At 47.7% G+C, this 20,769-nt stretch overlaps 1 protein-coding gene across 2 annotated transcripts in view; it reads left to right on the top strand.

Annotated features, from left to right (window-relative positions):
* Positions 1–8,406, top strand: part of gtf2f2a (general transcription factor IIF, polypeptide 2a) — a 206,009-nt gene extending 197,603 nt beyond the window's left edge. For both annotated transcript variants that reach the window (XM_038802690.1, XM_038802689.1), the window contains one exon: positions 7,963–8,406. In XM_038802690.1, the coding sequence (XP_038658618.1) occupies positions 7,963–8,082 (120 nt within the window). In that variant the 3' untranslated portion in view covers positions 8,083–8,406. The remainder of the gene's footprint in view (positions 1–7,962) is intronic.
* Positions 8,407–20,769: the final 12,363 nt, after the last annotated feature.

The raw sequence follows: 20,769 nt of genomic DNA, 5'->3' as shown, positions 1-20,769 counted from the left end.
GGGCTAACCCACTGCGCCACTGTGCTGCCCTACTAAGCCCAAAAATGACCCGAGCTCTGACACATTCCTGGGCTCCAGATCTTCATAATCGCTCGAACATTCCCTTCCACATGAGATGAGTCTTTTGCAGTGATTCTGACTCCACACTTTGTGTGCCCTGAAAATGCATTTGCTCCCGCTTCAGACGCAGCCCCGCCTCTGAAAACCAAACTTGATCCAGATTGTTGAGGTGCTCCTTGGTCTTCACCGTAATTACGATGTGATCCAAGTAGACCCCCACCTGAGGAATGTCTTGTAACAGGTTGTCCATCGTCCTCCAAAAGATCGCCGGACTGGAGGATATGCCAAAAAACAAACAATTTTACGTGAGCAACCCTTTGTGCATGTTGATGGTCACGAGCTGCTTTGATTCTTCCACTAGTAAGAGCTGCCGTTATGTCTGGCTCGTATCCAATTTTGAAAACCTCCCACCAGACCTGAAAGCAAATCTTCTGCCTGAGGTAATGGATAAACATCCAACTTAGAAAACTAGTTAATAGTGAGTCTGTAGTTGCCACATATGTGCATCGTACCATCATTTTTAAGGGCAGGAATGATTGGAGATGCCCAATGAGAAAACTGAAACGGCTCAATGATTCCAAGCCTTGCAGCCATTCCAAATCCTCCACTTTCCTTCTTATGGCTTAGGGCACTGTCATAGGCTTTAAAAATCAAGGAGTAGCCCAACGATCTATGTAAAACTGCACAGTAGTACCACGCAATGTACCCATTTCATCCTTGAACACGTCTGGATACTTCTTGACAACATCCTCGGTCACCCTCATGTGTTTGATCCTGTCCCAGTTCAAAGGAATTTTACTGAGCCAGTCATACCCCTTGCAACTTAGCCCCTTCCCTTTGTCTGCAAGGAAGTGTGCTGTTGCTTCTTGACTACCAAATGCAATATGGACTTCCAACGCCCTGAACAAAGGTATATACTCTCTCGGTGTACGTCCAAAGATTAATCCCTTCCGAAGTACAGGCAGGCACTCGGTTAGAATCCCATGTCAACTTATAGATCTCTTCACTAATTATAGACACGGGGTCACGTGTGTCCAACTCCATCTTGACCTGCTTACCACTCACCACTACTGTGGTAAAAATAGTCTCTGCTCATGTCTCATGCACATTAAATATGTAAGTATGCTCATCTGCCTGCTCTGAGCCTTCCACGAGATGCGTAGCTGCTTGAGGCTTCCTCGAGCTATTTCTTGTTCAGCCTTCGTCTTGCCTCTTGCACCCCTGCATTTCTTCAATAATTGCATCTTCTGGGTGGCACAGTAGCACAGTGGGTAGCTCTGTTGCTTCACAGCTCCAGGGTCCCAGGTTCGATTCCCAGCTTGGGTCATTGTCTGTGTGGAGTCTGCACATTCTCCTCGTGTCTGCGTGGATTGCCTCCGGGCGCTCCGATTTCCTCCCACAAGTCCCGAAAGAGGTGCTGTTAGGTGAATTGGACATTCTGAATTCTCTCTCTGTGTACCCGAACAGGCGCCAGAATGTGGCGACTAAGGGATTTTCACAGTAACTTCATTGCAGTGTTAATGTAAGCCTACTTATAACAATAAATATTTTATTCTTATTGCATCAGTGATAAACAGCATCCAGAAATTAGCAATGATTGGTATAGTGTGGTCCTAAAACTCTCCACTGATTTCCCCATTCTGCGTGCAGCTCCTTTCTGTACTTGGTGCAGCGATCCCGACTGAGGACCACCATTATCTTGCTAAATATGTCTCACATTGCTGCTAACCATTTCCATACTCTGAGAAATTTCCATAGCTGTCTCAAATGCCAGTGTGGCATCACCCAGCAACTGATGCTGAATGCTGTTCCTGTTGATGCAGCAGGCCAGCCTATTTCTAAGCATGTCTTCTAAAACTGCTCCATAATTCATGTTCTGAAAGCTAGTGTAATCCTTCCGCAAAGTTTTTTTTAAAAATAATTTTTATTCAAATTTTTAATAACAAATACAAATTTTCTCCCCGCAATTTAAAACAAACAAGGCGTGTTTCCACGCCAAAACAAAACAAGAAAGGAACTCTCCCCCCCCCAAAATAAATAATAACAAATAGCAATACAAGAAAGAAAAAAATAACATAACAAACCCACCACCGCAAAAACACACCACCCAACCATCACCAAACCCACCCCCCCTGCCCGCCCCCCCTCCCCCCTGGGTTGCTGCAGAGACCGACCACTCTCTACCCCTTGGCCAGGAAATCGAGAAAGGGCTGCCACCGCCGAAAGAACCCCTGTACCGACCCCCTCAGGGCAAATTTTGTCCTCTCCAACTTGATGAACCCAGCCGTTGACCCAGGTCTCCGAACTCGGGGGCCGCGTATCCCTCCACTGTAACAGAATCCTGCGCCGGGCTACTAGAAAAGCAAAGGCCAGAATGCCGGCCTCTCTCGCCTCCTGCACTCCCGGCTCCGAAGCTACCCCAAAGATCGCGAGCCCCCAGCCCGGCCTGACCCTAGACCCAACCACTTCCGACAAAATCCCCGCCACCCCCTTCCAAAACCCCTCCAGAGCCGGACATGCCCAAAACATATGGGTGTGGTTTGCCGGGCCACCCGAACACCTCCCACACCTGTCTTCCCCTCCGAAAAACTGGCTCATCCTTGCCCCCGTCATGTGAGCCCTGTGCAGCACCTTCAGCTGAATTAGGCTGAGCCGTGCGCAAGAGGAGGAAGAATTCACCCTCTCCAGGGTGTCCGACCACGTCCCATCCTCAATCTCTTCCCCAGCTCTTCCTCCCATTTCGCTTTGAGTTCATCTACTGAGGCATCCTCCTCCTCCTGCATCAGTTGGTAAATAGCCGAGATCTTCCCTTCCCCGACCCACGTCCCCGAAAGCACCCTGTCCTGCACCCCCCTTGGCGGCAGCCACTGAAACTCCTCCACCTGCCTCTTAACAAAGTCCCTGACCTGCATGTACCTAAAAGCGTTCCCAGGGGTGAGGTTCCACTTCCCCACCAGCTCCTCCAGAATCGCGAACTTCCCATCCAAAAAGAGGTCCCCAAACTGTCTGATGCCTGCCCTGTGCCAACTCCCAAATCCCCCACCCGTTCTCCCTGGCGCAAAACGGTGATTGCCCCGTATCGGGGCCCAAACTGAGGCCTTCACTTCCCCCCTATGCCGCCTCTACTGTCCCCAGATTTTGAGAGACGCAACCACCACCGGACTCGTGGAGTACTTTGCCGGGGGGAGTGGAGGTGGGGCCGTCACCAAAGCCTCCAGACTCGTACCCGCACAGGACGCCACCTCCAGTCTCTTCCATGCCTCCCCTTCCGTCACCCACCTGCGAATCATCGCCACGTTCGCCGCCCAATAATATCCACACAGGTTGGGCAGCGCCAGGCCCCCTACCTCTCTTCTTCGCTCCAAAAATACCCACCTTACTCTCAAAATACCCTCCTTACTCTCAAAATACCCTCCTTACTCTCGGGGCCTTCCTCGCCCACACAAACCCCAGAATCGACTTATTCACCCTTCTAAAAAAAGCCTTTGGGATCAACATGGGGAGGCACTGGAAAAGAAACAAAAACCTCGGGAGCACCGTCATTTTAACCGACTGGACCCTGCCTGCCAACGAGAGCGGCAGCGCATCCCACCTCTTGAACTGCTCCCCCATCTGCCCCACCAGCCTCGAAAAGTTAAGCCTATGCAGGTCCTAGCCACGTGGACCCCAAGATACCTAAAGCTCCCCTCAGCCCTCCTCAACGGGAGTTCCCCTATCTCCATCTCCAGACCCCCCGGGCGCAGGACAAACAGCTCGCTTTTCCCACATTTAGCTTATATCCCAAAAAGTCTCCAAACTCCTCAAGTATCCTCAACACCTCTGGCATCCCCTCAGCCGGGTCCGGGACATACAGCAGCAGATCATCTGCATACAGCGACAACCGGTGCTCCTCCTTCCCCCCCCCCCCCCCCCCTGGCCGCACAATCCCCCTCCAACCCTTCGAGTTCCTCAGCGCCAGGGGCTCAATTGCTAACGCGAAGAGCAGGGGAGACAAGGGGCACCCCTGCCTCGTCCCTCTGGAAAGCCGAAAGTCCTCTGACCTCCTCCCATTCGTCACCACACTCGTCACCGGGGATCTGTACAGCAACCTCACCCAACTAATGAACCCCTCACCAAACCCAAACCTCCGCAACACCTCCCACAAGTAACTCCACTCCACCCTATCAAAAGCTTCCTGCTCATCCATGGACCCCACTATTTCTGACTCCCCAGCCACCGGCGCCATCATCACAACATTCAGGAGCCTCCGCACGTTAGCATTCAATTGTCTCCCCTTTACAAACCCCGTTTGGTCCTCATGAATCACCGTCGGGACCACATCCTCTACCCTCCTGGACAGCACCTTTGCCAACAACTTGACATTTACGTTAAGGAGCGAGATCGGCCTATAAGACCCATACTGAAGGGGGCCCTTGTCCCGCTTCAGGAGCAAAGAAATAATTGCCCTGGACATCATCGGGGGTCGAAGCTCCCCCCTCCCTGGCCTCATTCAGGGTCCTCACCAGCAGCGGGCCCAGCAAATCTGAAAATTTCTTATAAAATTCCACCGGGAACCCGTCAGGCCCCGGCACTTTCCCTGTCTGCATGCTTCCCAGCGCCTCCACCAACTCAATTGAGGCCCCCAAACCCTCCACCCGCTCGTCCCCTACTCTTGGGAACTCCAGCTTATCCAAAAAGAGGTCCATCCCGCCTGCTTCCCTGGGGGGTACCGCCCGGTACAGCCCCTCATAAAACGATCTGAACACCCCATTGATGTCCTTTCCACCCCGCACTAAGTTCCCACCTGCATCCGTGGCTCCCCCAATTTCTCTAGCTGCCTCCCGCTTCCGGAGCTGGTGAGCCAACATCCGGCTTGCCTTCTCCCCGTACTCATACACCGCCCCCTGTGCCCTCCTCCACTGCGCCTCTGTCTTACGAGTGGTTAAAATGTCAAACTCCGCTTGGAGACTGCGCCGCTCCCTCAGAAGCCCCTACTCCGGGGTGTCTGCATATCTCCTATCCACCCTGACCATCTCCTCCACCAGCCTCTCCCTCTCGACCCTCTTTCCCCCCCCCTCTCCCTGTGCGCCCAAATAGATATCAGCTCCCCTCTAACTACTGCCTTTAGCGCTTCCCAAACCATCCCAACCTGCACCTCCCCGTTGTCATTGGTTTCCAGATACCCCTCTATACCCCTACGGATCCGTCCGCACACTTCCTCCTCTGCCAAAAGCCCCACATCCAACCTCCACAGCGGCCGTTGATCCTTCCCCTCCCCCAGCTCAAGGTCCACCAAATGTGGACCATGATCAGAAATGGCTATCGCCGAATACTCCGCCCCCACCACTCTCGGGATCAGCGCCCTGCTAAGCACGAAAAAGTCAATCCGGGAGTACGCCTTATGAACATGGGAGAAAAAGGAGAACTCCCTACCCCCTAACTTCAAAAATCTCCAAGGCTCCACCCCTCCCATCTGATTCATGAACCCCCTCAGCCCTTCCACAAAGTTAACAACCAATTTACCTGCTTTTCAAAAATGGCTAGGAAATTTGAATCTTTATCACCGAGGTCTTCAGGTTATGATGATTCTGGACCAGAGAAACAAAAACTGCAAATGAGATCTCCCCTGACTTCTGTAGTGTGACCAGATGCCTCAGTCTTTGCCCCCACATATTCAGGAGAATCGAACGCTGTTTTGCCTCATCTTTTATTACGTCTGCTGAAAAGAAATGCTGCAGCCTTTCCACATATTCAGCCCAGTCCTCACTTCTCTCATCGAACTCACCAACCGCCGAAACATATCCATGGTGCTGCTAACTTGAAATTCCGTCAAATAAACCCACCATGAAAACTAGTTGCTCACTGAATGTGAAGAACAGAGGTTGAACCAAGGAAGGAAGGATTAGGAGAGATAACCTAATTGGTCACAGAGCGAGGGTCTTAAAAGGTAACGTGGTTTCCGGAGGGCATTCCAGAGTTGGGCCTGGTCAACAGTCAGCACAAGATGCTGGAGTCAGTGGAACAGAGTTCTGAACAGCTGGAAAGAAGGGGGAGGATAAAAAGATGAAGAGGACATGACCATGGAAGGATTTAGCACAGTCAGAATCATTTGAGGAAGAGGGAGAAACAATGTGCACTGGTACAGGAAAAAGACAGAAAAATGGCACCAAGTCATGATGCTCATTTAGGACAGCTGGTATGGTGGGCTGAATGGCTGTGTTCCCTGATGTAACAATTCTGTGGGACCTGGTGCCACTGTCAGTATAGGATCGACATGACCCTATGTGTGGGATAGTATGTGGCTTGATCTTAGTGGGTTTAAGCTTTTTATGAATTCCTGTCTGTTGGGCATTTAAGGACAAAGTTATTTTGTCTGTCAGCCGTGTTGTGCCACATTGCTTCATACCAGAAAATGTACTAGTCCTTGGCTGCAGTATATGCACCACAGCCAACTCCTCCAATTTAAAGGCACTTCAATTCCCATTTTGTCATATTATTTACAACTCATTCAAATGTTTAAATAATTTAGAATTATCAGGAGCAAACATGTCCTATGATTCTGTGTAATCCCAGTATCATTATTATAAAGTGGCGTCCAGAGTATACTCTTGAGTCCAGACTGATTTATTTTTAATGAGTACTAGTGTTTATTGCATTGAGTCACAGCCTAGCCTTGGAAGCATCCCTGAATGAATTTGTTACAGCATCTCATTTGCAAGTTAAAATTAAAATGCCTGTTATGTTGTGCACTGTAGTATTTGAAGTTTTGGTTTGACTTGAAAATATGCTGTGCCGGTCTAATTTGTTCTTTATACTTGTCCATTATAATGTGAAGCACAGCTCAGAAGGAAGCCTTCACTCTATTATACGATGATAGCTCTCCAAGTGTAGCCATTTACTCCAATCTCATTTCCCTGCACTTTCCCATATTGTTTTATATTATTTTGTGTCAAGTACTCATCCAATTCTTTTGACGTAATCTGATTCAATAGCTGCTAGTGGTGATATGTTCCATTTTCCAGTGATCCTTCGTGTGAAAAGTCCTGCAATTGTACCCTTTTCCTGGTGATTATCCTGAGTCTATTTCCCACTTGTTACTGAGCTGACAACCAGTAGAAATTATCTTTGTTTCCACCCAAATCTTCCTTTGGTTTGATTCAGAGGGGCGGGCATAGTGGTTAGTTCTGTTGCCTCACTGCACCAGGGACTAGAGTTTGATTCCAGACGTGAGTGACTGTGTGAAGTTTGCATGTTCACCACGTGTCTCCAGGTGCTCTGGTTTCCTCCCACAGTCCAAAGATGTGCAGGTTAGGTGGATTGAACATGCTAAAATTTCCCCTTTGTGTCCAAATGTGTGCAGGTTAGGTGAGGTTCCAGGGATAGAGCGGGGGAGTGGGCCTAGAGGGGGAGATTTAAAACCTTGGCAGGCGCCAAACTGCGACCGTCTTTGAACTTCGATGAGGGGTGCACCCCGGTGAGAGGGAGTGTATGGTTAGCATTGTTGCTTCACACGTCAAGGTCCCTGGTTTGATTCCCGCCTTGGGTCACTGTCTATACTGAGTCTGCATGTTCTCCCCGTGTCTGCGTGGGTTTCCTCCGGGTGCTCCGGTTTCCTCCCACAAGTCCCAAAAGACGTGTTGTTAGGTGAATTGGACATTCTGAATTCTCCCTCTATGTACCATAACAGGCGTGGAGTGTTATCACGAGGAGCTTGTCACAGTAGCTTCATTGCAGTGTAATGTAAGCTTCCTTGTGACAATAATAAAGATTATTATGATTTGGTTGTCATCTGCGTCAAATATCCAGTGCCTTGGGGGTGGTGCGGTTGGGAGGTTTGTTAATTTTTTAGAAACGCTACATTGTAAAATACACAACTTTGGATGCACAAGTTAATTATTTTCCTTTTTCTTCCCTTGCCCACAGACCTATCTGAAGGAGATTTTGAGAGAGATTGGTATCTACAATGTAAAAGGGACCCACAAAAATACATGGGAGTTAAAGCCGGAGTATCGACATTACCAGAGTGAAGACAAGAGTGAATAGAGTAACAAGGCTGTAATTTACAAGGCCAAGTAAATTAGTTACTGGGGGGATTTCAAGCAAATGAGACAGTCCAAGGTATTGCTTTGGCCATCTGTCATTAGGAACTGAGCACGGCCGTATTTGCTTTATTTGTCCTTTTCCAAGGCCAGAAAGTTTCTCTATGGCAGTCTGTTTTTAAAGTTGAAGGCAAAAACATCCATATATAATTCATGATTTTATTTGAAAACAAGAAAATGCTTTGTATTTTTCAAGTATTTTGATGTAGAAAGTTGATTTCAGTGGGGGCACATTTGTACTGTCAATAAAGTTTTGTGTTGAAACAATTGAGATGTGTTTTAGTGGGTGATGCGGTTTGGTATGTAAATCTGTTGCTGCTCATTTAATTTATCTAAGATGGTGAAAATAACAAAAGTCCCCTTTCAGGGACTTTTCTTTTTGCTCAAGCCACTCCCCTGTGGCTAATCAGGAATTAAACCAATTTGCGTCTTCAAGTTTCAGAAAATAAGTAAATGTATGTACATGGTTTTGGGCACAGTTAGAGGATTCTAAGAATCCCCAATCTTTACCCCATGGGGATTTCAACACAAGAATGGCCTTTGCCCTTCTGCCTCGGACATTATGGCTTGGAGTGAGAACAGACGAGCACGACTTTCTGCTACCATCTTGTTCTTTAACTAACACCTTCTTTCTGAACAAACCAAGCAGAAAATGTCCTTGAGACTTCCAACATCAGGGCATTCATGGAATCATAGAATTTGCAGTGCAGAAGAAGGCCATTCGGCCCATCGAGTCTGCACCGGCTTTTGGAAAGAGTGCCCTAGAACATAGAACATAGAACGATACAGCGCAGTACAGGCCCTTCGGCCCTCGATGTTGCACCGACATGGAAAAAAAAACTAAAGGCCATCTAACCTACACTATGCCCTTATCATCCATATGCTTATCCAATAAATTTTTTAATGCCCTCAATGTTGGCGAGTTCACTATTGTTGCAGGTAGGGCATTCCACGGCCTCACCACTCTTTGCGTAAAAAACCCACCTCTGACCTCTGTCCTATATCTATTACCCCTCAATTTAAGGCTATGTCCCCTCGTGCTAGCCACCTCCATCCGCGGGAGAAGGCTCTCGCTGTCCACCCTATCTAACCCTCTGATCATTTTGTATGCCTCTATTAAGTCACCTCTTAACCTTCTTCTCTCTAACGAAAACAACCTCAAGTCCATCAGCCTTTCCTCATAAGATTTTCCCTCCATACCAGGCAACATCCTGGTAAATCTCCTCTGCACCCGTTCCAAAGCTTCCACGTCCTTCCTATAATGAGGCGACCAGAACTGTACGCAATACTCCAAATGCGGCCGTACCAGAGTTTGGTACAGCTGCATCATGACCTCATGGCTCCGGAACTCAATCCCTCTACCAATAAAGGCCAACACACCATAGGCCTTCTTCACAACCCTATCAACCTGGGTGGCAACTTTCAGGGATCTATGTACATGGACACCGAGATCCCTCTGCTCATCCACACTACCAAGAATTTTACCATTAGCCAAATATTCCGCATTCCTGTTATTCTTTCCAAAGTGAATCACCTCACACTTCTCCACATTAAACTCCATTTGCCACCTCTCAGCCCAGCTCTGCAGCTTATCTATGTCCCTCTGTAACCTGCAACATCCTTCCGCACTGTCTACAACTCCACCGACTTTAGTGTCGTCTGCAAATTTACTCACCCATCCTTCTGCGCCCTCCTCTAGGTCATTTATAAAAATGACAAACAGCAACGGCCCCAGAACAGATCCTTGTGGTACGCCACTCGTAACTGAACTCCATTCTGAACATTTCCCATCAACTACCACTCTCTCTCTTCTTTCAACTAGCCAATTTCTGATCCACATCTCTAAATCACCCTCAATCCCCAGCCTCCGTATTTTCTGCAATAGCCGACCGTGGGGAACCTTATCAAACGCTTTACTGAAATCCATATACACCACATCAACTGCTCTACCCTCGTCTACCTGTTCAGTCACCTTCTCAAGGAACTCGATAAGGTTTGTGAGGCATGACCTACCCTTCACAAAACCATGCTGACTATCCCTAATCATATTATTCCTATCTAGATGATTATAAATCGTATCTTTTATAATCCTCTCCAAGACTTTACCCACCACAGACGTTAGGCTCACCGGCCTATAGTTACCGGGGTTATCTCTACTCCCCTTCTTGAACAAGGGACCACATTTGCTATCCTCCAGTCCTCTGGCACTATTCCTGTAGCCAATGATGACCTAAAAATCAAAGCCAAAGGCTTAGCAATCTCTTCCCTGGCTTCCCAGAGAATCCTAGGATAAATCCCATCCGGCCCCGGGGACTTATCTATTTTCACCTTGTCCAGAATTGCCAACACTTCTTCCCTACACACCTCAATGCCATCTATTCTAATAGCCTGGGTCTCAGCATTCTCCTCCTCAATATTATCTTTTTCTTGAGTGAATACTGACGAAAAGTATTCATTTAGTATCTCGCTTATCTCCTCAGCCTCCACACACAACTTCCCACCACTGTCCTTGACTGGCCCTACTCTTACCCTAGTCATTCTTTTATTCCTGACATACCTATAGAAAGCTTTTGGGTTTTCCTTGATCCTACCTGCCAAAGACTTCTCATGTCCCCTCCTTGCTCGTCTCAGCTCTCTCTTTAGATCCTTCCTCGCTTCCTTGTAACTATCAAGCGCCCCAACTGAAACTTCACGCCTCATCTTCACATAGGCCTCCTTCTTCCTCTTAACAAGAGATTCCACTTCTTTGGTAAACCACGGTTCCCTCGCTCGACCCCTTCCTCCCTGCCTGACTGGTACGTACAAGTAAAGAACATGCAATAGCTGTTCCTTGAACAAGCTCCACATATCCAGTGTGCCCAACCCTTGCAGCCTACTTCTCCAACCAACACATCCTAAGTCATGTCTAATGGCATCATAATTGCCCTTCCCCCAGCTATAACTCTTGCTCTGCGGGGTATACTTATCCCTTTCCATCACTAACGTAAAGGTCACCGAATTGTGGTCACTGTCTCCAAAGTGTTCACCTACCTCCAGATCTAACACCTGGCCTGGTTCATTACCCAAAACCAAATCCAAAGTGGCCTCACCTCTTGTTGGCCTGTCAACATATTGTGTCAGAAAACCCTCCTGCACACATTGTACAAAGAACGACCCATCCAATGTACTCGAACTATATCTTTTCCAGTCAATATTAGGAAAGTTAAAGTCTCCCATAACAACTACCCTGTTACTTTCGCTCTTTTCCAGAATCATCTTCGCCATCCTTTCCTCTACATCTCTAGAACTATTAGGTGGCCTATAGAAAACTCCCAACAGGGTGACCTCTCCTTTCCTGTTTCTAACCTCAGCCCATACTACCTCGGAAGAAGAGTCCCCATCTTGCATCCTTTCTACCACCGTAATACTGTCCTTGACTAGCAGCGCCACACCTCCCCCTCTTTTGCCCCCTTCTCTGACCTTACTAAAGCACCTAAACCCCGGAACCTGCAACAACCATTCCTGTCCCTGCTCTATCCATGTCTCTGAAATGGCCACAACATCGAAGTCCCAGGTACCAACCCATGCTGCCAGTTCCCCTACCTTATTTCGTATACTCCTGGCATTGAAATAGACACACTTCAAACCACAGACCTGAACACTGCCGCCCTCCTGCGAAGTCAAAACTGTGCTCCTGACCTCTCTACTCTCAATCTCTCGCACCCCAAACCTACAATCCAGGTTCCCATGCCCCTGCTGAATTAGTTTAAACCCCCCCAAAGAGTACTAACAAATCTCCCCCCCAGGATATTGGTGCCCCTCAGGTTCAGATGTAGACCATCCTGTCTATAGAGGTCCCACCTTCCCCAGAAAGAGCCCCAGTTATCCAGAAATCTGAATCCCTCCCGCCTGCACCATCCCTGTAGCCACGTGTTTAATTGCTCTCTCTCCCTATTCCTCATCTCACTATCACGTGGCACGGGCAACAACCCAGAGATAACAACTCTGTTTGTTCTCGCTCTGAGCTTCCATCCTAGCTCCCTAAAGGCCTGCCTGACATCCTTGTCCCCTTTCCTACCTATGTCGTTAGTGCCAATGTGGACTACGACTTGGGGCTGCTCCCCCTCCCCCTTAAGGACCCGGAAAACACGATCCGAGACATCACGTACCCTTGCACCTGGGAGGCAACATACCAAACGTGAGTCTCTCTCGCTCCCACAAAATCTCCTATCTGTGCCCCTGACTATTGAGTCCCCAATTACTAATGTTCTACTCCTTTCCCCCCTTCCCTTCTGAGCAACAGGGACAGACTCCGTGCCAGAGGCCCGTACCCCATGGCTTACCCCTGGTAAGTCGTCCCCCCCACAAGTATCCAAAACGGTATACTTGTTACTCAGGGGAACGACCGCAGGGGGTCCCTGCACTGACTGCTTCTTCCCAGTCCCTCTTACAGTTACCCATCTATCTCCAGTCTTTGGTGTAACTACTTCCCTGAAGCTCCTATCTATGACCCCCTCTGCCTCCCGAATGATCCGAAGTTCATCCAGCTCAAGCTCCAGGTCCCTAACACGGTTTTTGAGGAGCTGGAGTTGGGTGCACTTCCCACAGATGAAATCAGCAGGGACACTGACGGCGTCCCTCACCTCAAACATTCTGCAGGAGGAGCATTGTACTGCCTTCCCTGACATCCCCTCTAGATTAAAAAAAAAACAAGAAAAAGAAAAAGAAAAAGAAAGGAAGAGCTTACCTGATATTACCTCAAACCCTGATCCCGCTGAAAGGTAAGCAAATTTAAAGGCACTCACTCACCTTCACGACAGGCCCCTGCTCCCGCTTCCCAACCACCGTGGGGTGGGGGGGTTGGTTAGAGGAGGAGGTAGGGTGGGAAACACTCACAAAGTGTTTCGGGTTTAACTGTCACTTGCCGACAGCCCCTCCACAAACCACCTTCAACTTAGGCTGACCGCACTGCACGTATGCAAATTTCCCCAGAACAGCTGATCAGTAGCTCTGCTCTGCTGCCCTCTGCTGGTTGCTTGCCTTTACTCAAACTCCTTGGGTCTTCTTCGCAGGTTCACCTTCAACTTAGGCTGACCGCACTGCACGTATGCAAATTTCCCCAGAACAGCTGATCAGTAGCTCTGCTCTGCTGCCCTCTGCTGGTTGCTTGCCTTTACTCAAACTCCTTGGGTCTTCTTCGCAGGTTCACCTTCAACTTAGGCTGACCGCACTGCACGTATGCAAATTTCCCCAGAACAGCTGATCAGTAGCTCTGCTCTGCTGCCCTCTGCTGGTTGCTTGCCTTTACTCAAACTCCTTGGGTCTTCTTCGCAGGTTCACCTTCAACTTAGGCTGACCGCACTGCACGTATGCAAATTTCCCCAGAACAGCTGATCAGTAGCTCTGCTCTGCTGCCCTCTGCTGGTTGCTTGCCTTTACTCAAACTCCTTGGGTCTTCTTCGCAGGTTCACCTTCAACTTAGGCTGACCGCACTGCACGTATGCAAATTTCCCCAGAACAGCTGATCAGTAGCTCTGCTCTGCTGCCCTCTGCTGGTTAAGCCTACTTAAGCCTCGACTTCCACCCTATCCAGTAACCCCACCTAATCTTTTTGGACACTAAGGGCAATTTCGCATGGCCAATCCACATCTTTGGACTGTGGGAGGAAACCGGAGCACCCGGGGGAAACACATGCAGACACTGGGAGAACGTACAGACTCCGCACAGACAGTGACTTAGGCCGGGAATCAAATCTGGGAGCTGTGAAGCCACAGTGCTAACAACTGCTACCGTGCTGCCATTGGCATCAGATCCAAAAATGTGCAGGTTAAATGGGGTTATGGAGTTACATGGGTAGGACGGAGAAGTGGGTCTAGTTGGGGGTGCTCTTTCAGAGGGTCGGTGCAGACACAATGGGCCGAATGGCCTCCTGCATTGTGGGGGTTCGATGAATCTGATCATCATCAGACCTGACTCACTGAACAGCTTCAACATACACTGTTACAGATCACTCTCTGGTATGCACTCTGGTGTGGATGCAACCCTTGAAGTTTTTAATTCAAAGCTGAAATGAGGTCTTTGTAGTAACATCAGCCATACAGCCTCCTCTGATATTAACGAACAGATCCTTGACTCAGTTTAACAGGTGCTAATCCGGCATGCTAACACGCAGTGCAGAATCAAAATGGAACGTCCTTCATCTACAATACCGCACTCTTAATATGTGGGGAAAATGTTGAATGGGATTCAAGGTTAACATCACTGTGATGGAGCCTACTATTGAAACCAAGCAGTCCACTCGCATTCATTACAAGTACAATCCAAGCGAGAAAACTCTGATTGCCCAAAGAACCAGTCAAAGTAAAGTCCAAAAAACTGGACTGGACAATGGTTACAAATCTAGAATACTCTGATGCCCTTCGAAACAGAATGTCAGGCATGTATGAAGAGATCAAAAAGATAACATGTCTATTTGCAAAGAAAATAGCTCCATTGAAAACCAAGGCAGGGGAAGTAGTCATCAACGGTCGGGAAGAATGGATGGAACATTATTTGGAATCGTAGTCTAGGCTGAAAATTGTCATCAAGGAAGTTCTTGAAAGTCTGCTTGTCATGGCAGAGCTGGATATTGAACTCCCAAGGAAGGAACCTGGCAAAGCTATTGACTCACTTGCCATGGGCAGAGCTCCAGGTGCTGATGCTGTTTCTCCTGAACCCTACATGCACAGGAAACTTCTCTCTTTATTCTGGAGGTAGGGGGCATAGCCGAGGATATGCATGATGCAAAGAAGAGGAGTAAATGCAGCGATTGCAACAACTGTCAAAGCCTCTCTCTGCTGAGCGTCATGGAAAAAGTATTTGCCCATACTGCTGTTGTCAGACGGCAGATCCTTGCTGAACGCATTAGTACCCAATTATTTTTTTTCCAATTAAGGGGCAAATTAGCATGACCAATCCACTTACCCGGCACATCTTTGGGTTGTGGGGTGAGACCCACCAGTCACAGGGAGAATGTGCAAACTCCATGCAGACGGTTATCCAGAGCAGGGATCGAACCCGGGTCCTCAGCGCCGTGAGGCATCAGGGCTAATCACTGCGCCACCATGCCACCCCTTCCTTGCTGAACACATCAACCCCGAATTCCAATTTGGTTTCAGAACTGGAAGATCCACAATTGACAAGATTTTCTTGTCCGGCAGCTGCAAGAGAAATGTTGTGAACAAAGGAGAGCACAATATATTGCCATCATCGATCTCACGGAAGCATTTGGCCATATGAATCGTAACAGCCTATTTAAATAGCTGGAGAAAATTGGCTGCCCGTCAAAGCTGCTCAATGTGATCTCTTTTCTTAACAACTTGATAGATAAGACCAGCTTTGATGGTTTGCTCACCTGAGAACCAAAAGGTATGCCTCGTTTTCATCAGAGATACTTTGTACTACCATAGTATGCCCCAGTGAACCAAGCTCCATGTTTCTTTGGTTGTTTGTAATAGAGGGAGTACATACTGTACTCAACTAGCCCACCCTTGCAAAACCTGGAACAAAATGTCTGCTATCAAATGCAATTCCATGGTTGAGCAGCACTTACTGAAAAATCCAGAATGTGCTAATAGCAACACTAATAACCAATTTAAGATAATCAGTTGAGTCCTTAATGTGGCACATTTACATTTTCTAGAAGAAACATGCATTCATATGCAGGGACCTTCTGCAAAAAAAAAAAGAGGAATATGTTCCTTTGCCGAATTGCCTGGAGCTTGGGGAACCTATAGTTCCCTGTTGCTTTCTACTTGGCAACACCGTGGCCAATTAAAAGTCAACTTGTCAACCAATCAACACCCTTTCTCCTGCTGTATAAATGGTTGTGATCATTGAAAATCTGGCATTCTTACATTTGTCCTGATGAATGCAACATGAAAAGCTTTGGTAACATTTTAGCAATGTTCAAAATAATTAGTTAGCTGCCATACAAGAGTTGACATATTTACAATGCGAGAGTGCTGATTTAATGAAATTACCTTAAGAGCATAAGGTGAATGATATGTGAGAGCAATGGTCAGATATTTGCTAAATTATCATCAAGAAAACCTATGAAGAAGTTTGTTCACTTCAGACTTGAATAAAAGTTTTGAGTATGTTTGAATCCCACAGATCTAGGCCAATGATTCATGCACTAAGGCAGTTTTTGGATTGGCCAGATGTATATTGCAGGAATTTCTGATAAGATTGTGAATGACAGAATTCAATTTAAACATTGCCGAACGAAGATGGCATTTGAGTGCAATAAAATCAAAAATTAAAGGAAGCCATGGAGCACAGGGTGTGGACCACCTCTGGGACTGTACCACATTACTTTGTGACTGTGCCACCACTTTCTGAGTGTGTGCTACATCAGCCAGTGACTGCATCATCTCGCTCTTGGACTGAGCTACCTCCCTCTGTGACTGTGCCATGTCGGCCAAAGCCTGGGTAATGCCACTGGTGCTCTCAGCCATAGCCCTCAGTGACTGGGCCACACTCAGGAGTGCCGCTGAAATGTCCAGGTGGCCTTGGCACATGGCTACCTGTGAAAGGGCAGCCCTGTCCTGGCCCTCGACCACTGCCAGCACAGAGTGCCCCAGGCCTTGGACATGCTGATCCATGGACGAAACCTTCGCCCCCAAGGCCTCCACCGCAGAAGCTACTTGTGCAGTGTTGGCCTGAGTATCACGCTTAGTCAGCATCACCTGCTCCTATACACCATTGGACTCCTCCAACTGCACCTGCAGGTACTGGATGTTCACCGACAACCCCTCATGTAGCCCCTGGCCCTGCGACTGCATCTCCACGGTCGATGGGACTGTCCATTCCAGAAGCCTGAAACACTTCTGGACAGCAGCTAGTCGCTGGGGGGTCGGCCCACCCTCCCACTGTTTGCATCCTCAGGAGTTCCTACCTTCACGTGATGTACCAGAGAACATGTGTGGTGCTCACCAGAGAGTGCCCAGGAGCCTCTGGTGTGCAACTGAGGTGAGTGTCTCTAGGATAGTGGAGGGTGTTGGAGACAGCTGGGACAGAAAATCATTGTCACCCTGGACTTGAGCTCTGGGGTGTCCTGGGATGATGGTTGCGGACTCCCAGCTATGCCAGTGTTGTCCTCGCTGCTACTACGCTCCTGGGTTCTGGCTGGGGTCAGTTGCAGGGAACACCAGAGGGGCCTGTCCCATCACCAGCGGCTACTGCAAGGCACAAGACAAGACACGGCACAGTAGCATAGTGGTTACCACAATTGCTTCACAACTCCAGGGTCCCAGGTTCGATTCCCGGCTTGGGTCACTGTGGAGTCTGCACGTCCTCGTTGTGTGTGCGTGTGTTTCCTCCAGGTGCTCCGATTTCCTCCCACAGTCCAAAGATGTGCAGGTTAGGTGGATTGGCTATGCTAAATTGCCCTTCGTGTCCAAAATTGCCCTCAGTGTTGGGTGGCATTACTGAGTTATGGGGATAGGGTGGAGGTGTGGGCTTGGGTAGGGTGCAGACTCGATGGGCTGAATGGCCTCCTTCTGCACTGTAAATTCTATGATCACATGATTGCACCATGAGCCAGGGGGTGGTGGGGTGGTGTGTTGGGGTGGGGGGAGAGTGAGGGTAGTGGGGGGTAGTGGTGGTATACGTGCCAAGGGGAACTGCAACTCAGTGAGGTCTTACTTCCTCGCCCAATGCCAATCTCCACTCCAGCGCCTGCACTTTCCTCGGGTCTGCTCCCAGCAGTTATGAGCAGCCTTCTCCTGGAGGGAGGGACGCAGAAACACAGTGTTAGACAGTCTGACGCATGCAGGCCAAGGGGGTGGCAGCTGGTGGTTTCAGTGGCCATGGGTGCCAGTATGTGGTACAGGGTGGGGGTTCGGCAATCCTCTGGGTAGGGGGGTGTTATGGGTGTGTGGGACAGGGTTGATACTAAGGGCATAGTGCTATCTACTCATCCTGGCTGCCCTGAGGAAGTTGTGGTTTTTTCTGGCACTGCTGACACTAAGTGTTACCCACCTCTTCCACCTGCGTCCAGACCTAGCGAATAGCGGTGGCTGGCAGCCTCCTTCTAGGTGTGGCACCACTTTTGCTGTCCCAGTGACAACACTTAGTCTCAGGAATGAAGAATCCAGCTGATTGCATTTGGCCTTGGTAAGATTAAGTAGTTACTGGAAGGAGCCAGTGGCTGAAACAGTAAGGTTTTGAGTTTGTTTCTGGAGAGAAAAAATGTTTGGATTGGGGACGTGAATAGGCAAGCAGCTTTTTGCCAAATGCCAGAAAGTTAAAACAGTAGTTTGACGCAGGCAAGAATCTGAAAGCTGGTTTCTGACTGTTTCTCAGAGCAGTTTATCCAAGACATCTCATTAAAGCAAGTATTCCTGGACCTGCTAACTGTTTAAAAGTGGATTTTAACCAGAGATGGGTTTTGCTTGAGTGGAGTTCAAAGGTAGCAGTTGCGAGTTCGTGTTTCATTTTTATTGTTCAGCATTGTTTGGTAACTGTAAGCTATTTTCGTTATGATGTTAAAGTTAGCAATACTGTGTTGGTAATAAAGTATTTTTTAATATACCATATCCCTATTTGTGCATGGAATCTCTCCTGGAGGAAAGTATCCTTCCTTCACAGTCTTACAAATTAAATTAAATATTGGGGTTTCTGTCCAGTATCCTAGCAACTGTTCATAATACTTGCTGCCACTCTACTGGCCCCTTGCAACACTGCTCACTATCTGACACCAGAGGTCTCACCATCTCAGCAGGGGAGATCTTCCTCTCGAGGTAGGGAGGTAGATAATCGTAATAGTCAGAATCACTTGAGTGGGGGATTCATGTCGCATTACATTCATCCCCCACCATCTGGCCTGGGTTTGTGAAATCCTACCAACTGTCCTGGCCTGAGACAATTCACACCTCTTTAACCTGGGGTTACCCCTATCTCTGGATCTGTAAAGACTTAATTACCTGCAAACACTCGCATTCTAAGCATTGTCTGGCATCTTTGAATTTGTCTATATATATGTTTCTGGGACATACCTCTTCATTCACCTGAGGAAGGAGCAGTGTTCCGAAAGCTCGTGTTTGAAACAAACATGTTGGACTTTAACCTGGTGTTGTAAGACTTCTTACTGTGCTTTTCCATGGTAATACTGAATCTAACTGAATTGTCATTACTATCCCCGTCTGCTCTTCATTCCCCAAGACTAGGTCTAGAATTGCACCTCCTCTCATTAGATTGGATTGATTTGTTTATTGTCAGGTGTACCGAGGTACAGTGAAAAGTATTTTTTTGCGAGCAGCTCAACAGTGACCCAAGTCAGGAATCAAACCCAGGTCCCTGAAGCTGTAAAGCAACAGTGCTTACCACTGTGCCGCCGATCTACCTGCATTTTTCTGATCTGTCTTTGACCTATCTGATCTAAAAGAGATCTAGAGAGTTGTGAGGATAACACAAGTTACAGAATATATCTTATGCCATAATGTTCTCAGTAAGTATATGGTCCATATAAATTAATAGGCTAAATGTGGTTCGACACACCACTCAGGTGCCACCCAAAACAACTTGTGCATTTCTCATCAAATCTCCCCAGCTTGTACTGTAAACCAATTTATCTCACTGGAACTCTGGTTTCCACATGAGCTTTTCCAAACCCTACTCTTGAAGAACACTTTGAAATCTTCTCCACACAAGTCTTTATCTCGGATGCCTTCACCAAGACTTTCAACCTCTCCTTTCAGTATTCCTCTGCCCTGAATTACAACATGCATCCAAGCTTCCACATAATGCCCAGTATCCGCCACGCCAACAGAACACCACTGCTTCACGGGCTGCATCAAGATGTCACCAACTATACAATTACTTCTCGCTGTCGGAATTCTCTAAGTCTGCACCTTGCAACCCCACCTTTTACTGGGAGCCTCTCTGCTCCCTTTATTTTTCAGCGAACTGTACTTTGTTCAACTTATTGTTCTATGACCCATTGTCACTATTCTTCATGGGATGCCTCTTTTCATTCCCTGGTTTCTGGAACTTTCTGTTCTTTAGCTTCTGGAACGTGCTTTCTGCCTGCTCTGGCAGTTTCTGTGATAACTGCTTTCTCCTGGTTCAAACTAAACTATTGACTGCTTCTGCATTTGTGTGGGGTTCTGCTAAACAACAGCTTTTTATAAAAAGTCTGTAATTGTTTTTATGTCGTTAAAAACTTAATTACAGTGCAGGCCAAGTTTAAATGAAACGTATAGACATGCTGGCACCTTTGAAGCTAACAAATTTTGTAATTTTTTTTGCACAAATACAGAAACAATAAGCATAAGCTTAAATTTACTTAAAACTCACGAACAAATATAACTTACTTACTTAACACTAACCATTCTCTCAGTGTGTCCCATCACCTTTGCAGATCTAGGCAGATTCACCACAGCACCCACTGTTCTGGGGCACTATTTAGAACTGAGCTGTTGAGGTTTGCATTGCCATATTGTAAATTATTTTAACTTAAAAAAACACTGATGTGTCAATCTTATATACATAGAACATAGAACAGTACAGCACAGAACAGGCCCTTCGGTCCTCAATGTGCCGAGCAATGATCACCCTACCCTATACCCATAACCCAAACCCCCCCCCGCCCGCCTTAAACCTTACTTTT

Source organism: Scyliorhinus canicula, chromosome 7, assembly GCF_902713615.1.
Source record: "Scyliorhinus canicula chromosome 7, sScyCan1.1, whole genome shotgun sequence".
In the NCBI taxonomy this organism is placed as follows: Eukaryota; Metazoa; Chordata; class Chondrichthyes; order Carcharhiniformes; family Scyliorhinidae; genus Scyliorhinus; species Scyliorhinus canicula.
Note: the sequence above shows the minus strand (reverse complement) of the source record. Positions and strands in the feature narration are given on the sequence as shown.